General features: G+C 48.2%; 1 protein-coding gene across 1 annotated transcript in view; it reads right to left on the bottom strand.

The window, feature by feature from the left end:
* The window catches only part of LOC138565244 (uncharacterized), a 101,836-nt gene that overhangs the window by 44,585 nt on the left and 37,787 nt on the right, over positions 1-19,464 (bottom strand). Inside the window, exon 3 of the mRNA XM_069642969.1 lies at positions 16,455-16,757. Within this exon, the coding sequence (XP_069499070.1) occupies positions 16,455-16,757 (303 nt within the window). The remainder of the gene's footprint in view (positions 1-16,454; positions 16,758-19,464) is intronic.

The following is a 19,464-nucleotide window of genomic DNA, read 5'->3' on the forward strand; positions in this document are numbered from 1 at the left end:
CGGGGGCTGTGTGAGCCTGGCCACTCCGCCCCCCCAGCTCCACCGGCTGCGGCTCTTCCTCCTACTTGAGCGCGCGGCTCTGCAGGCCGCGGTGGGCGAGGGGCGTCAGAGCCCTCCTCAGCGGCCCGGGCCTGCCGGCCCCCGTGTTTGCCCCGTGCTCCACCGATCACTTCACCACCCTCCTGGAGGACCCTGCGGATCCCGCCCGGGCTCGCGACCATCTGCATCTGCGGGCTTCTGCGGCGCTTGAGACGCCGCACTATTCGGCTCCCTGTCTCGTGCCGTGGGGACCCCCGCTTCTCCGCAACTCCTGCCTTCCTCCCGATTCCTGTCAAGGTACAGGGGTACGGGGGGAAGGAGGGCCGCTTAATCTCCCGGCTCCTGCGGCCCTGGGCTTTGCATGCGGCAGAGTGCGTGAGCCGATCTGCCCTTGCCACCAGGCTACCTCCCCTTGGCTGCTGCTCTTTAAGGTCCCACGGCCGCCGCGCTTCACCGCATCATCAGCCTCCATTTACAGTGACTGTGGGCCCGGAGCCCCCGGCGGCACTTGCTCTTGGGCCACTACTGTTCTCTCCGGCCTCCACCTCGCCTGCCCCCCCTCCTGCCGATCCACCCCACGGCTGCGGCACAGTGCTTCATCGAGGTGGGGGTGTGTGGGGGGCCTGTGCCTCGGCGGTCCCTACAGCTTCCCATCCTCCTGCTGTGGCCCTGGCGGACCGCCGCTATTTAGGTGGTGATTCGCCTCCGCCGCTGTGCACGGGCTGACACCGCTGGGGACCCTTGCTCCAGCACTACTTCTTCGCTCTCCATGACCGTTGTCCTTTCTGCCACCCCCCCCTGGCTTCTGGCTGTGGTCCCCAACCACAATTCCGGATCTGGACCCTCCACTGCGCTGTCTACTGTGAAGTGCCCCTCCTCAGCTCCACTTTCACTCCACTGACTACTTACCTCTGTGTGGCTTTCCAGTGCACTCGGGCCCTTGCGGGCAGCCCACCAATAACACCCTGCTGTATGCCCTAACCCTCCTGTTCCGGGTGCGCTCCATGGGGGCTGATCCCCGGCCTTGACAACTACGTACCGTCCCGACATTCCAGTGGTAATTTCACAGCTGCCCTACCCCTCTGGTCCTCGTGTCTGACTGTCTCGCTCTGTGTTCTCTGGTGTCTCCCCCAGCCTCGCTGTCTTCTCTCCACGCCTCGCCTCCTCCCCCCCTGTGAGGCCTGTGTGGCGACGATCTGAGGGTCTCCCGCCATTTCTGTGCCGGATCCTGGACGCCAGACTTGTCCTATCACCATGACCAAGGGAGCAGGGTCTAACAAGAAGCAGAGTTTGTTGAATATGTTTTCTAAAACTCCCTCCAAGTCGCTTACTGACCCTCCAGAGGAGTCACCAGCCACTGCAGCTCCCTCAGCCTCCGATGACGCGGACAAAATGATCGAGTACATGCGGGAGGGTTTCACTACGCTCCACACTAAGTTAGATGATATGAATGGGACCATCTCATCCATAAAGGCCCATATCGAAAGAACGGACAGTAGGGTTGCTGAGATTGAGACAAGGGTTGGCACCGCAGAGGACAGCCTGGTCTCCCTACGCGCAGCTGTGACCACCCTGACCAGCCGAGTCTCTATTGACGAAAAGAAAAATGATGACCTCGAATCCCGCTCCAGGTGGAATAACCTTTGCATTGTTGGCATACTGGAGGACAACATCAGGGAGATAATGGAGGACTATGTAGAGCGTATCCTTTTGACTCTTTTGGATAACCCCAAGCTTTCGGCACACTTTTCTGTGGAGCGAGCTCACCGCTCCTTGACCGCGAGGCCCAGGCCGGGTGCCCCACCCCGTCCCATCATAGCCAGAATCCTCAACTTCCGGGACCGCGATGCCTTGCTCCGGGCGGCCAGGGCCAAGGGTGAGCTTCATCTCGGGGCGGCTAGGATACACTTGTACCCGGATTACTCCGTGGCTGTGCAGCAGGAGCGTAAGACTTTCCTGGCGGTGAAAAAGAGACTTCGGGACCTGGGAGTTAAGTACTCCATGCTTTTCCCCGCCAAAGTGAGGATCGAACACTCTAATCAAACACACTTTTTCACCATACCCGAAGAGGCCTCGAAGTTTATTGATGAACACTTTCCTGGTTGATGTAAACAATGTTCACATTCGCTTCATGGTTTTGCTATAATTGCTATTATACCTAGGCCGCGGGCCGGGGCCGCCACCGCGCTCCCACCCCCACGATGACCACTATTCATCGCACTTCATTGTTGTTTATGTTGTTGATGTTGCTCCATTACCTATCTGTGTAGGTGTATTCTCCCACCCTGCTGTGCCATCGTAGACTGTATTGACCATCTCCTGTAGGGTCCCTCTCTCGGAGTTACCCCACCGCTCATCCCACTTACTTTTGTCAATCATGCCCGATACCCGGGGCCCCCCAGGCTAAGACCGCACTCGACTATGCTGCTTCCGTGTCCTGGCACACGGCCGCAACCCAAACCCCGATGAGCCCTCTGCTTATAGATCCGGTCCCGATGTTGCTCGCATCCACCCTTAACGCCCTATTTGTCCTACTACGCAGCATAACTCTCCTTACGCTCTCCCGGTCCAGCATGCCATAGTCCGGCCGCAAACAGCCCCCCAGGCGTTGATGCCTAAGAATTTATGTGTTTTTTGGTTTTGTTTGGGTTTCGACCCTCTGATTGGGGGAGGAGTGTGGGTGGGGGGTAGGTTGGGAATGTTATGGTTTGAAAAAGTCTTGACAGCCTCCAGAGGCGCCGCAGGCATCGCGTCCAATCAATTCATACACTAGGTCGGGAGTCCACATACACCTAGGGTCCACCCCGTTCACTTCACTGGAATCCTCTTTTGCTTATCACACTATCACCCCTCCAAATATGGCTGATATGACTCTGACCTTTATGAGCTGGAATGTCAGGGGGTTAGGCAATTATAAAAAGATGAGACAGATTCAGCTCCACGCTGAACGCCACGGAGTGAAGATCCTATGTCTTCAGGAAACCCACGCCCGCTCGGAGCACTGTGAGCAATTTGCCAAGCAATGGGGCCCCCAGAGGTATTACACTAATTATTCCATTCAGAGCCGAGGTACCCTCACCCTAATACATAAAAGCCTGAGGTTTACGTGTCAGCACTCCCACATAGACCCACTTGGAAGGTTTGTGCTCATCGCCAGTATATTACAACATCAGGAGATAGTCATCCTAAACATATATGGTCCCAACGTTGATGACCCTGACTTCTACCTTCACCTGGCCACTCTAGTCAAGAACTACCCCCTAATCCCTATCCTATGGGGTGGTGACTTCAACACGATACTTGATGTCACCCTGGACAGATCGGGTTCTCGTCCCTGCCAGCTCTCCAGGGCGGCATGCTCTGTCCTGACCTTGCTCCCCCGCCTGGCACTGGTGGACGCTTGGCGGCTGATGTATCCTGATGACCGTACATACACCTTTTACTCCTCAGTGCACGATTCACACTCCAGAATAGATAGTTGGCTCGTCACGGACATACTGATCAGAAGCATCACCCGCTTAGCCATCCTTCCCAGGACACTATCAGACCACTCACCTGTACTCATCTCCTTAAACTGGGGACTAGACACCAACAAAACAAGACAGTTGAGGATGTGCTCCCATGCGCTCCTTGACCAGGTGTTTGTCTCTGAGCTTGAGTCCTCTATCGAAGAATACTTTGAGATCAATATGAATTCTGTTTCAACACAAGCGGTGCTCTGGGAGGCCTTTGAAGCATACACTAGAGGGGTTGCCATCTCCAAGTGCAGTGGCATACTGAAAGACATCCGTGCCGATATTGCTGCCAGCAAATCAGCCCTGTCCGTCTACGAAGCCCAATACGCGGTTGACCACTCCCGGCCACTCTGGCGTTGCTGGGTTCTGAGCTGGACAGGTTCCGGGGCCTTGCCGAGCGCAAGGTTAAATTCCTGGACTCGCCTCAATCGGCGAGGAAATATGCTGAAGGTGAATGGCCCGGCAGAATGCTATCTAGACTACTGCGCCGCGAATTTGGTGCCCCCAATATCCCGGCCATGTCTAGACCGGATGGCACACTCGCCACCTCCCCTCAGGACATTAACTCCGAGTTCCTCGCGTTCTACACGTCCCTATACTCCAAGGTAGACGGATACCAGATTTCTGACATCAATTCCTTTTTAGAGAGCCTTCCTCTATCAGTCCTGTCAGACGACGCTAGCGCCTCTCTCGAGAGGCCTTTTGCCCTAGAGGAAATTGTTGAGGCCATTGAGTCATTGGCATCCAGTAAAGCCCCTCGCCCCGATGGGCTTCCGATAGACTTCTATAAAAGATTTAAGGCCCAACTAGCGCCGCACCTACTGACGCTCTGGGAGGAATCATGTGACAGGGGCATACTTCCACCGTCCCTCCGGGAGGCGTTGATTACTGTGCTCCTTAAATCAGGTAAAAACCCTATGCAGTGCAGTTCATACCGCCCCCTCTTTCTGATCAATAGTGACATCAAAATATTTGCCAAACTTCTTGCTAAGCGCTTAGCCCCGTTCATGTCCCACATTATCCATCCGGACCAAGCCGGCTTCGTTCCCGGTAGGTCCACGTCCCTCAATCTGAGGAGACTCTTCAATGTAATCAGCCGAATCGACCCCTCCACTCAGGCAGTAGCGGCTACATTGGACATGCAAAAGGCATTCGATTCAGTCTCATGTAGATACCTGTGGTGTGTTCTTGAGAAATGTAAATTCGGCCCCAACTTCCGCACCTGGATAAAGCTTCTTTACACCTCCCCATCGGCTAAGGTCCGCACAGAAGATAGGTGCTCTTCCCCTTTTCAGATATTTAGAGGTACCCGCCAGGGATGCCCCTTTTCCCCACTCATCTTTGCTATTGCCATGGAGCCCTTCGCTGACATGATTAGACAATCGCATTCACACAGGGGGTTACGCACGACCGGCCAGACTGACATAGTCTCCCTCTACGCTGACGATACCCTCCTGTATGTTCGATCCCCGGCAGTCAACCTTTTGCCTATACAGACAGATGTGGCTCGATTTGGTGACATTTCCGGTTTGAGGGTTAACTGCTCTAAGTCTACATTGTTTCCGCTTACAGACTCCACACTGGCGCCCCCCGACCTACATGGATTTAACTGGTCTCCTAACAGTTTTACCTACTTAGGCGTGGTGGTCTCCCGCCACATGCCTCAGTTGCGCGATGATAACTTCCATACTTATTTAACTAACCTGGAGGCTAAAACTTCCAGCTGGACTAAACTTCCCCTTTGGCTAGCGGGCAGGATTGGAATACTCAAAATGATTGTATTGCCTCAATTGCTGTACCGGTTTACCAATCTGCCTCTATGGCCAGGGGACACTTTCTTTCGAACACTGCGCTGCATATGTAATACCTTCCTCTGGCACTCCGGGGCCGTCCGCCTCAAACTTTCCACACTATCCACCCCTAAGGCATTGGGCGGTTTTAGCGCACCCGATTTTGTTAGATACTGGGTGGTGGTCCAATCACAGTTTGCTGCATTCTGGTTCAATACCACTGATCCCCCCCCACATGTTCGTCTCGAGAAGCTCACTGTCTGTGACCGTGTGCTCGGTTCCCTGGTCCTCCAACCAATTTCCCCTGACTCAAACTCTGCAAATCCTTTAGCCAGTACATCTCTGGCCTTGTCCAAATTCTGGTCCATGGTCGACATCCCTTACCCTTTCCACGGGGATCTCCCACTGTGGAACTTCCTTCCCGATGTTCTGCAAGTTCCACTTTCGGTGGTCACTTGCTGGACTGCTGCTGGCTTCTTGTCTCTGCGCGATGTCTTTCAGCAGGGAAACTTTATAGAATGGTCTGACCTTCCTCCCTCACTTAGGTGTCGACCTTCGGTGTGGTGCAGTACTCGTCACTCCGTGGACATCTTAAGTCCAGATACCCGCATTTCCCCGCCTTGCCCCCTGATGAACCTATAGTGGAGGAGCTCTGCTCCTATCTCTCCTTCAAGGGCAAGGTGTCTAGACTTTACTCCTTATTGCAAACTAGAGCGGTCCCCCACTTCACCGAGCTGCGGCGCAAATGGGAGGAGGACATTGGCTCTGAGATCACTGATGAGAGGTGGGCTCGGATGTGCGCCCGTACTCACGAGGTCTCCTACAACACCAAATTTAAACTTGTCCAGTTTAAAATCTTGCACAGATATCATCATACACCCATGAGACTCCATTTCATGTTTGATGCTCACCCCCACTCCTGTCCCAGGTGTGGCGCAGACCAGGCTACCTACATACACATGTTGTTGCTCTGCCCCCGGCTATCCCAATTTTGGCTAGACATTTGCTCTACATTGTCTGACATTCTGGAACACCCGATAACCTCTACCCCACTGCTTCTTCCATGATTTCCCCCAGTTGCCTCGTGACTCTAAGAAACTGGCAGGCCTCTGCATGCTGCTGGCAGTCCGCTGTATATTACTATGTTGGCTCCGCCCTAGAGCCCCTACCTATACACAATGGCTTAGATCGGTCACATGGGCTCACGACACCGAGCAGTCCTGGGGTGCGATGCAGTGTTCGCGCTCCAGGCCGAGGGATATTTGGCCGAGATTCCGAGACTTTATCTCTGCCTTGGCCTCACCATCAACTTCTCCCTCTGTTTCCCCAGGTGGTTCCCCTTAGTCAATGACCTGTTAAGGTGTATGTGGCAATAACTTGTAATCTGCCTTTTACCAATATGTCATATTTTATTCATTTGTACTGTCTAATACTCGCACTGCTTGTTCTTAGCGCTGGTGCCATGTGGCTCCCTCTGCTGTTTCTTTGTTGTGCTGTCAAGTTAACAAACAAGAATTAAAAAAAAAAAAAGATGAATAATAATATGTTAGAATTATTTCATCCTTCAAGTTAATGTCACCAAACTCCATAACATGATCTCAATGCATTCCCCCACTCATTAAATCTTGTAATAGTTATCTCCAATGTTTTCATGCATAGAAAAAAATAGAAAAAAACCTTCCCATCCCTGTTTCTCGACCTGGAACAAAGATGTATACGCCTAAACATATATCACTTCATTTTGCATTAGATCATGTTGTCATTTTGTAATTATCTTTGGAGATCTGAGGACATTTGCAGTGCTTTATATGTTACCGATTATATTAATAGTAGTGTTAAATGTATCTGTCCCAATATTTCAAAAATGTTCTCTAAGGATTTTGGTTTGAAAGGATGTGGCCTTTTTCATATTTAGCCATGAACAGAATTGCCAGGAGTGGTGCAAAAGCTTCCCCATAGATGTTCCTTTAATTTGGAGGTAACATTACCTGCGATGGTTGTAATAGTTTGAAAAATACAGCAATACAGATTTAGAGTATTTGTCCTTCAGATAAATGAGCATGTTTATTTCTCACCGGCCCCAAAACGACTGATCCTCACTTTTCTCTGGGCAGACCAATTGCACTTTGTGACATGCTGATAAATCCACCTTGCAGTGACAAGGACATGGGTTAAAATAGAGAGAGCAGAGCAGGCAACATTTGCAGCAAAACAACTGGCCACATTTCAACAGCCTAAGTAGAAAATATAAATGTAGTAGAGCAGGCCATCCATCTGCGAAAGCAAAGGAAGTGCTACCATTTTTTAAAAATATTCCTGGTAGGGGGTTTAAGAGGAAGATTGTCTCCATAGCCTTCCAACACTTTAAATATTCTTATTTGAATCTTAAATCTATTGGCAATATATGTAAAGACGTTGTTACTAATGTGTCTATCTGATTTCATCACAGAGTTTGAAGGCTGCAGTCTCCCAATATTGGATGATCTCAGTTTTCTATTGACATGTCTTGGGGTAATCAGGGTTCTTAATGGACTCAGAGTGCATTGCAGGAAAGTTTGAAAGTTATCAGTTGCTTGATTGGGAGCCATCCGAGGCTTATACACAATCATATTTCCCGTGCCCTGGTGTCATCATGCTGCCGGATTATTTTACCATTTCTAGCTTTTTCTGGTTGTTTGATGGGGTAAGCCTTCTGTCACAAGTTGTAACAAAGGACACAAGGAAACTCAAGGTTATACTTTTCATATAATGTTGTAGCACTTTTTTGTATCGTTTTCCCTGACACTTCACAAGATACTGCAGGTTCTTCTCTCCTGGGTTAATCCCCAGTGGACCTTTTCCTTTATCCTCCTCACGTTCTCTGTCTCCTAGGCCAGGGTATCTACCCTTACATTCTCTGCTGTCTTTGGGGCAATTCCTCCTCTCTGTTCAGGGCATTTACCTTTTCTTTCTCTGGTCAGGGCCTCTGCCCTTAACTGCTTTGCCTTCTCCTTGGCCACAGCCTTTGTCTTCACCTTCTCTGTCTTCTTGCTCTCCCTTCCCCTTAGTCAGAGCCTTTCTCTTCATCTTCTATATCAATTCCTCGCCAAAGTCCTCTGCTTTTGCTTCCTCTGCCCTTTTCTTGACTTGGGCTTGAGCTATGTCATATTCAGCAGGACATTCAGCACAAGACATAGTAGAGCATCGGGTACTGTGGTCAGAGGTGGATAAAGGGGAGCGGGAAGATTGCCTTTACTAATGACGTGCGACAAATAACCACACTGTAGAAAAGCATGGTAAGCCAAGGTAAACGGTGCAAAGGCAATGAAAGTCCCAAAAGCCCCTGTTCCTGACTGGGACAGATCGCGGAGTGGTGTTAATCAACAGCTGTCTACATTCAAGTTGCTGCAAGGATCAAATTCAAGACCCTTTGCATCATCCACAAAGCTGTCCGGGACCTGGGACCACCCTACCTGCAGCTCTCTATCACTAAATACTCTCATTCCAGATCCCTTTGATCTTCTCACTCCAGCTCTCTGCTGGTCAAACGTTTCTCCAAGCAGAGAGCTGGGCACAGATCCCTCTCTTCAGCTGGGTCCCTCCTATGGGACAGTCTCTCTCTCTCTCCCTCTCTCTCTCTCTCTCTCTCTCACACCATCTTGAACCGGACCACCTCAAGTTCTGCAAACAACTCAAGTCCTTTCTCTTCTCCTCCTCCTTCCCCCACCCCCTCCTTTGCTAACAATCCTCTCTGTCGCTGAGATTAGTAGCCTGGTCCCTCATGAGTCCAATAGGAGCCTGGCCTTCTGCCCAATCTCCATCAGAATCCCCTTCTGCACTGTCCTTTGGGCCCACACCCGCCTGTTGGGTGGTCTGCCTGCGCCCTGCACTTACCTGCTGGGTGGTAGACCTCCCCCTTTGCTGGAACGTCTCCGGCCTTGCACTTACTTGTTGCCTCCGCAATAGGCACCTCTGACACTTCCTCCCCACTGGGGAACACTAATAGCACTTACCCCGTCCCCACCCCCCATTTTTCTTTTCACGGCCCTTGCACATTCCGAATGTCACAATGCCTAGTAGGACCACATTTTGTTTCTATTTATTCATTGTTAATTGCATTGATTATTTGCTACCTTGTACCCTTGCCTCTTGCTTTGTGGCACTTTAAAACATTGGGCCTCATTACACGGTAGGCGGTAACCATGGCGCTATTAGCGCCATGGTTGCCACCGGTATTTTACCATGTACGCCTTGGTGGATGGCAGAATTACCGCCCTACTCCAAGGTGAGCGGGGGCGGTAATTCCCCATTCACCAAGGCACTTCCCCATTCCCATTTTTGCCCCCAAAGGGCATAATGGGAATGGGGAAGGAGCTAATTACGGTACCGCAAATTGCGGTACCGTAATTAGCACCGAGGTCCCTATGCGGCACCCTACTTTAACGGCTGGTAAAACCAGCCGTTAAGGTCGGGTCCCGCAAAGGGAACTCGTAGTAAGGCGGTAAGGGTTTACAGGTACCGGTGCCCTTACCGGTACAGGTAAACCCTTACCGCCTAACGTGTAATTAGGCCCATTGTCTTGCTGTATAAGCGCCTTATAAATATCCAATAAATAAAAATAAAAATACATTCAAAGGAATCACCTAACCTGTGTATCAGAAAAGAAGCAGATTTCAGAGTTCTGATAGGCTGTGCTGTCAGGCAGGGATGCCACACCTGCTCACCCAGTGAACACAGGCAGTCGTACAGCAACACAGAGAAATAAACATGCACACATGGAATTACAAGATGGTAACGCATCAATTGACATACTTAAACTTGTAGAACCGGCAAGTGAGAATAATAAAGTAAATGTAACTCCCATCCAAAGTGAGGAGGGTAAGAAAAACTGTATAAAGAACCAGTTAGGGAAACAATGCAGCAGAGGCACATCTGAGGTAACAACCAATCCCAGCCCTCCTTACAGACACAGTGAAAATGCCAAATATAGAAAAAGGGCTTAAGGAAGCCATTGAGGAGTGCAGACCAAGACGAAGCAAACGTGCTGATCACCTCTCTGAGGGGAAACATGGAGATCTCTACCTGGACCGAACTAGCCTACTTGTTGTCAGCAATACAGTAGAAGCTCTGACAGATACAGGGTAGAGACCATGCTGCAAGGACCGGTGGTGTGCAAGTGGTGGAGCATTCAGCTGTCTTCTACCACTAAATACTGTACCTGAGCACAGAGTTCTGCAGAAGGAACCCTGAGAATAGGAGACCTCTGGAAAGAGGGTTCTTATATTGACTGCCTGACAAGAACTCTTATTAATACACCACCACCCCAAGCCAAAAAACAGGGAAGGAGCAGGTACCCTAGCCTACAAAAAGGGAGAGAGAGATATCTAAATCAAAACTGTCAGCTAGAGGGCCCAGTGACTGGCCCTGTCACAAGCAACCATGAGACAGTCAAGTTTGCTGGTCCGGTAACTACGGTGCCGGTAAGCTTGCCGGTACCATAGTTACCGGACCGGAAAACTACGAGTTCTGCTCGCAGGTGCCTTTTCACCCACCAGGTCGGAGCTGGTGGGCGCAACGGCACCCGCAAGCAGACCATGGTGGATGCACCGGCATCATTCTGAGGTCCACTCACAGTGGAGAAGGTGCACGCCACACCTAGATACCAGGGGACGAGAGAATGAACCCGAGAAGAACACTATTAACGCCTGCTACCCGTAGTAGTCTCACAAGATGGAACCATCTGGCATCTAACCTGGACACCAATTTGGCTTGGGTTCAAGTGGAATTATTCCATCACCACAGGATCATTGAGATGAAAGGCTCTCCTCTGGGTGAATACAAAGGAATGAATCTGTAGGACGAACAGAGGAACCATTTGCTATTTGGCGACTACACTTTAATGAATCAGCTTATTTGATTATACACATTAGAAGCTTGAAGGATAAGCTTCTCTGTTGCCACTACCCCCATCAATGGATGTTGGAGATATGTACCGGAAGACATCGTTCACCTATTGTCATTAGGTTAGACCATAGTTTAGGTCTACTTAGATCGTCAAGAAGGTCGATGAACATTGGGCTAATTGGAAAAAGGCTGCGATATTACGACCGAAACATATGTAGATCCTGTGAATAAGCTGTATTGCTATTTTACTAACTCCACACAAAGAATTGTTATAGGGGTAACAAAAAAGTACATTAAAGTGCTTGTTTTACGTTCAGGTGCAACTACCTGTTTCTTTTGTAAAAATTGATCATTTGTTGTGTGGAATGGTAAAGTGTACCCAGGTACAGGGTAGAGACCATGCTGCAAGGACCGGTGGTGTGCAAGTGGTGGAGCATTCAGCTGTCTTCTACCACTAAATACTGTACCTGAGCACAGAGTTCTGCAGAAGGAACCCTGAGAATAGGAGACCTCTGGAAAGAGGGTTCTTATATTGACTGCCTGACAAGAACTCTTATTAATACACCACCACCCCAAGCCAAAAAACAGGGAAGGAGCAGGTACCCTAGCCTACAAAAAGGGAGAGAGAGATATCTAAATCAAAACTGTCAGCTAGAGGGCCCAGTGACTGGCCCTGTCACAAGCAACCATGAGACAGTCAAGTTTGCTGGTCCGGTAACTACGGTGCCGGTAAGCTTGCCGGTACCATAGTTACCGGACCAGAAAACTACGAGTTCTGCTCGCAGGTGCCTTTTCACCCACCAGGTCGGAGCTGGTGGGCGCAACGGCACCCGCAAGCAGACCATGGTGGATGCACCGGCATCATTCTGAGGTCCACTCACAGTGGAGAAGGTGCACGCCACACCTAGATACCAGGGGACGAGAGAATGAACCCGAGAAGAACACTATTAACGCCTGCTACCCGTAGTAGTCTCACAAGATGGAACCATCTGGCATCTAACCTGGACACCAATTTGGCTTGGGTTCAAGTGGAATTATTCCATCACCACAGGATCATTGAGATGAAAGGCTCTCCTCTGGGTGAATACAAAGGAATGAATCTGTAGGACGAACAGAGGAACCATTTGCTATTTGGCGACTACACTTTAATGAATCAGCTTATTTGATTATACACATTAGAAGCTTGAAGGATAAGCTTCTCTGTTGCCACTACCCCCATCAATGGATGTTGGAGATATGTACCGGAAGACATCGTTCACCTATTGTCATTAGGTTAGACCATAGTTTAGGTCTACTTAGATCGTCAAGAAGGTCGATGAACATTGGGCTAATTGGAAAAAGGTTGCGATATTACGACCGAAACATATGTAGATCCTGTGAATAAGCTGTATTGCTATTTTACTAACTCCACACAAAGAATTGTTATAGGGGTAACAAAAAAGTACATTAAAGTGCTTGTTTTACGTTCAGGTGCAACTACCTGTTTCTTTTGTAAAAATTGATCATTTGTTGTGTGGAATGGTAAAGTGTACCCAGATACAGGGTAGAGACCATGCTGCAAGGACCGGTGGTGTGCAAGTGGTGGAGCATTCAGCTGTCTTCTACCACTAAATACTGTACCTGAGCACAGAGTTCTGCAGAAGGAACCCTGAGAATAGGAGACCTCTGAAAGAGGGTTCTTATATTGACTGCCTGACAAGAACTCTTATTAATACACCACCACCCCAAGCCAAAAAACAGGGAAGGAGCAGGTACCCTAGCCTACAAAAAGGGAGAGAGAGATATCTAAATCAAAACTGTCAGCTAGAGGGCCCAGTGACTGGCCCTGTCACAAGCAACCATGAGACAGTCAAGTTTGCTGGTCCGGTAACTACGGTGCCGGTAAGCTTGCCGGTACCATAGTTACCGGACCGGAAAACTACGAGTTCTGCTCGCAGGTGCCTTTTCACCCACCAGGTCGGAGCTGGTGGGCGCAACGGCACCCGCAAGCAGACCATGGTGGATGCACCGGCATCATTCTGAGGTCCACTCACAGTGGAGAAGGTGCACGCCACACCTAGATACCAGGGGACGAGAGAATGAACCCGAGAAGAACACTATTAACGCCTGCTACCCGTAGTAGTCACACAAGATGGAACCATCTGGCATCTAACCTGGACACCAATTTGGCTTGGGTTCAAGTGGAATTATTCCATCACCACAGGATCATTGAGATGAAAGGCTCTCCTCTGGGTGAATACAAAGGAATGAATCTGTAGGACGAACAGAGGAACCATTTGCTATTTGGCGACTACACTTTAATGAATCAGCTTATTTGATTATACACATTAGAAGCTTGAAGGATAAGCTTCTCTGTTGCCACTACCCCCATCAATGGATGTTGGAGATATGTACCGGAAGACATCGTTCACCTATTGTCATTAGGTTAGACCATAGTTTAGGTCTACTTAGATCGTCAAGAAGGTCGATGAACATTGGGCTAATTGGAAAAAGGCTGCGATATTACGACCGAAACATATGTAGATCCTGTGAATAAGCTGTATTGCTATTTTACTAACTCCACACAAAGAATTGTTATAGGGGTAACAAAAAAGTACATTAAAGTGCTTGTTTTACGTTCAGGTGCAACTACCTGTTTCTTTTGTAAAAATTGATCATTTGTTGTGTGGAATGGTAAAGTGTATGAATGGTGAGATGAATGGGAAGATGTTGAATATATATGAATGTATGTGCTCTATGAGCAAACAGTACTGAAATTGCTTTATGAAAATAAAAACAAAAAAACTGTTCAAGCTAAAAATTGTCTATTGAATACATAATAGATTCTTCTAGCCCCAATTGCCTAGGTCCAATTTTTGTATTTTTGCGTATAACTTACCTGGAGGACCTGCAGTGTTGACAGGTACCCATAAAATTCACCCCGGTTAGCTTGTGGCGACAAATCACATCAGCTAATGCCAGCCCGTGGAGTAAATGATTTACATGTCCCACAAGATATGATCAGACTTCTGCAGGGTAAATCGTGCAAGAAATGTGCTGCATCATTACTCAGGTGCATCACAGGTGTGATTTCCATCCAATGGAACTCTACTTTGCCCATGTTGGAAGAGCTAAGCAAACATTGTTGTATCAACACTGATTATTACAACAATCACTTATTATTGTAACAAACACATCTGAGTATTAGGTACAGCATTCTTTATGCCAAGACAGTGGCAGCTTCTATCTAATATCCGTTGCCATTTTACAGACTTTTGTGGGGACTACGTAGTGTGTTAGGCAACACAGAACATCAAACGGTGAGTTACTGTCACTGATGTACCCGCTAGAGCTTTAAAAGTCCAACATGCTAAAGGACCATCATTTTTCTGGCAAGATGGACACAGCACAGCTGGAGAGGAATTTTCTCTCAGCCCTGTATGGCAATCACTGCATAGCTTCACTGAATACCTGTTGGTCTTTTTTCTAAACCCACATTTCAAGACAAAGCCTCAGCCAACTCTGATGATATAGAAATGTTGCCTGGTACAAGTCACACACTGCAATGTAGAGCAGACATGCCTTGTGGAGCTTGTAGTTGCCAAATTGCTAGGTCTAGTGATTAACTACTGGAGGGTGATAACATGATGAGATCCGATTAGCATTTGTAGTTTTACTGTTCTCTTCTTAAATTACTGCTCCTATCTCCTCAGCCTACTATTTTAAAACTTCAGTAGTTATGGGGAGGTCTAGCTTTCAACAGGGCTTTGAGCCGTCAACAAAAGGATTTTTCAGATTCTGCATACTACTTTAGCTGCAAACATGAGCATTTTCCAAGCACACCCAAGCTACCTGGGAGTTGCCAACATGAGAATTCTTTGGGTTCATGCCTATTTCATGAGGGGGACCTCTGCATAACGTTTTTCACAGGGTCTCCCTGGTGATGATGTGTGAAGTGTACGGTATTCACTGGAGACAGAGCAATAAGGGAACAAAGAAAAGTAATTGCATGGAGATCTCAGAAAGCAAAGCGACAGTTCCCTTGGAAGAGAGCTGATGAAGTAGGCAAGAATGGGAGCCCCTTCAAACTGTAGGGGATGAAGTTAAAGGGCCAACTTGAATAATCATATCCTGGTGATATTTCTATGTCTGGGACTGGGAGTATCGTGGTGCAGCAGGGGCAAAGGTGCAAAGGGTGTGGAAGGAACAGGATGCCTGTGGTGGGTGAGGGACGGTAAGGTTAAGGTGGGTGCTAGATGGTGGGGTGAGAAGAGGGGTGTGGTAAAAGATTGGAGCAGCTAGATGAGGTGCAAGATGTGCTAGTTCATGTACAATTATGTGTGCTTGTCAGTCTTCCTTCTTTCCTCAATTTAATGGGGGATGCTGAGGCGATGGTCACCTATCCAGGGAATTGCACACTGCACTGTCTTCCAACTCTTAAAAGCTGACCTTCAGCCTGCAATGGTACGCCTCAATATCTGGCTCATAATGTTCCAGCCCATGCTGTTAACAACCCTCCTCATTCAGAGGTGAGCTGCTCCCAGAGAGTTCCAACAGGCATGGGGGCCCTATGGGAACATGTTTTCACCAGCATTTCTAGGTCAAAGGGTTTCATAGTCGGTTTCTCCTTTTTCTGGTTTTAGGGTATGTTGTAAGAGAAAGGGATTCAAAATATAACAATCTTCATGGGTATGCAGAAATGGTTTCAGGGTGAAAGGAGTAACTTTAAGGGAGTCAGATTTGAAAACAATCAATAAAAGATTCAAAAGGGGTATACAAAGAAAATGTTAGTTTGCTCGTTTTTTTGTTTGGGGCAGAGGGAAAAAGGGAGTCAAAAATCAAATAGCCAGAAAGGAGTTTACAAAGGGTTTCGCAAACAGAAAGTCTGACTTCATGCAATGTCACAAACCAGCACAATATACACAATACAACGTCACCTTGCAACTATTTCTCAGCACTTGTGGGCTGAGCGTATCAAAGCAACATGCGTGGTGGCAAGAGATAGAGAGGGAGCACAGCTTAATATCAGCGCCTGTGCAAATGAAAACTGAAAGGAGAGCTTGTACAGATAATAAGGACGGAGTGCCAAGTAGGATGCTGGAATAAAGCGTTGTAGCAAAAGGAGATGGTAAGGGAAGGTAGTATTGGGGCAGTAGAGGATATAGTGGCCAACACCAAGGCACTAAAGTGAGTTTACCCCATCTCATCTCGGATGCTCTCTCTACCAACAGGCTATAACATCTCTTACCTTTGTAGACCAGGCTCCTCTTCACGCCTCTGTGGGATGAGTTGACTTGGGATTCGCAGGTGATCTCTCCTCTCGTCCAGGTCTCCATGGGTAGGACAATGTGGCTTATGAATGTTAAGGTTCCACCTCTTCCTCTGATTGCACTCATCAGCCCCTGCTGTGGGGTCCCAGAAATGTTCCAGGACACCCAGACCTGCCCAGAAACAGCCCTGACCACACAGGCCAGAGGGACAGAGCCCTCAGGAACATCCGGCAGGAGTGGGAGTGTCACAAGCAGCACTGATGTCCATTCCGTGTAACTGTCTGAGAAGGAACTCAGGAGACAACAACTATTAATTCATATTGCATGACACATACAGATCTGCATACATTCAAGATTGTCTAAGAAGTACATCGCCCATTTTTATAAAAGACAAACATTTTAGTTCATCTATGCAAACCTTATTAAGCTCTTCAATATAGTGGAGACTCAAAATGGTGGGAGGAAAATACGTGAATGACTGACTGACGGTTTCATATTTTGTGGCTAGCCAAAATGTTTCCTGCTTCCTGAAAAAAGTCTTTCTGTGGGAGCACAAGGAGATTATACTCAGTGTCTGTCGCTCAGTGTCCCATCGTTTGTTTGGCAGATAAAAAATACTTGGCACATATCAAGCACGGAATGAGCTCCCTCTAATATAATGTGAAGATCTGTGAGCAATTCATGTAATGTTTGGGTAAGTGTTGCAGCACAGAACTAACTCCAAGGAGCAGTAAAGCATTTTACAGAAAACCTGTTCTACATCAGCAGCATCTCAAACATGAGGCCCGGCCCATAGAACATTATGTTGGATGGAGTCAGGTGGAGACCTGGTTGCGGCATTGAGGATATGAAAAGGCATGAATAGTATAAATGGGATAATACTAGGGGGCACACCATACAGCTGAGTTTTGAAGTATACATGTTTACAATTTGAGGTCCAGGGGGATAAAATGGTTTGTCCAGAATTATTTAGTGCCAAAGCCGGGATTGGAATCACTAGCAGAATTCAACGTCAATAACCTAGTCTCACCTTTGTCTCGTTTGGGTTCCCTTTCCTTATGTCTTGAGGTAGAGACAATTTCTTGCCCAAATCTTTAGGACAGGTAATGGCAGTGGGGAGACCAGAGGGTCTGACCAGAATCCAGGGAAAAAGCCGGTGGTGGAAAAATACCCTGAAGTGATGCAGAGTTGGATTCTGGGGTCTTGATAGCAATTCGTAGGGATGTACAAAAGGAGGAACAGAGGACTGGATAAAGGGTTATACCAAGGTAAGTGAGGCAAAGGCAGGGGGAAAACATAAATGGAAAACGAGAACAAGTCAAAGAGTTATGTAGAGCGTTGACTTCCGATGGTGGTGGCCATCTTGGAAAAAGACTAGCCTGGCAACACAGGTACCGGTCTAGCAGTATAGCATTATGGTGCATTCCTTATGCCACCGTCTCCAAACAGACCAGCAAGTCGCAGTAATGACACTTAGCCCCCCGAGCACATCTCCGATACAAATGTGTGTGCAATTTACCTTAGGTGGCAGCTGCAGCCACGCTGTGTGCCGCTACTGTTACTTGTCTAATAGTTATGTGCCATTTTTAATTTTGACTGTCACTGCTGTTGCCTTAAAACCCTATCCTAAACCTCCCCTGCCATGTATATTGAAATGCATTGATATGCTTTTAACGCTCCTTCAAGCATTGTGGTTTTACTTCCTGCTTCTGCAGGAGTCTTTCTTCCAGTGATGCGTCCCTCGCTGTCACGTGGCCTTCCTGCCAGCCTTTATGTGCCAGCAGCCTAGGCTCCGAAGTGGATGAGCGCAGCGGGCACATGTAATGCGCGCCAAAGTCATGCAATAGGCAAGCACGTCTGTGCTCGTCCTGGCTTCGGATGGGCCGTGAGCCTTTGCTGTCACCCATGTTGGATGCAGTGTAAGATATACTCCAGGTCGGATCTACTTGTCCTAGCACCCTGCAACACTAGCTTTCATGTAAATGTTTACAGTGGGTTCTGTTAGTTGTACGAAATCTCACACTATTGCCACAAAGAACCTTAAATGCCTATTGGCAACTGTACACTCCCTGTCAGCCCACACAATGGATGGCTATGAACTTCTTAATGAACATCAGCCTGATTTGTTTCTTTTGACAAAAACCGGGGTTTGTGATTCATCGGTCCCATATTTAGTTCAAGGTCTGCCAGTCAATTATAACATTCTCAGTAAGCAGAGAGACCACACCAGAGAGGCCAGGAGGTGACCTAGCACTGATTTATTTATCCTCACCTAACTGTATGATTGTGCCCTTCGTACACTCACTTAAGATGGCGGCAATGCTGAAACATTTAGTTCTTTCTGCCTCAATGACTTTTCATGTGTTGGTAGTTTACCGCCCTCCCACATTTGATTCCTCTGTTTCTTTGGATAATATTTGTATTACTGGAGTTTTCAATTTACATGCTAATAATCCGTCTAATTTTTCTGCTAATAGTTTTATAACAGCTATGGAGGACTTCGTCTCCATCAGCTAGTGCTTCAGCCCACTCATAAGCATGGTAATACGCTTGACCTTATTTTCTCAGCGGCGACACTGGCTACCGTGTTCCCTGTCATTCCTCTTGCGTGTACTGATCACTTTCTAGTGCCTTTTACTGTTTAAACTATTGGGCAGTCATACTTCTAGGCTCACCCTAAACCTGCCCCGGTGTAGGTGGCATTTGACCGACTCTTAGAAATGTCGACCCTGATTACTAATGCCTGTATGTCATCAGCTACTTTGGATCTTGAAAGTCGCTCTCCAATGTTTACTACCACAGATGACAACTTAGCTCCTGTTAGACCCGTCCACCCGCCGTTCCCACCCAGGTGATCCCTGGTTCACTCCACAGCTAGCTCAGCTCAGGCTTTGCAGTAGGCAGTCGGAAAGGAAATGGGGGGCTGGGAATTGTACTGACAAGAGAGATTTATTTCGCAGTGGACTTGCAATCTGCCATAAAGTGATT

Source organism: Ambystoma mexicanum, chromosome 1p, assembly GCF_040938575.1.
Source record: "Ambystoma mexicanum isolate Mex_15411 chromosome 1p, UKY_AmexF1_1, whole genome shotgun sequence".
Taxonomy (NCBI): Eukaryota; Metazoa; Chordata; class Amphibia; order Caudata; family Ambystomatidae; genus Ambystoma; species Ambystoma mexicanum.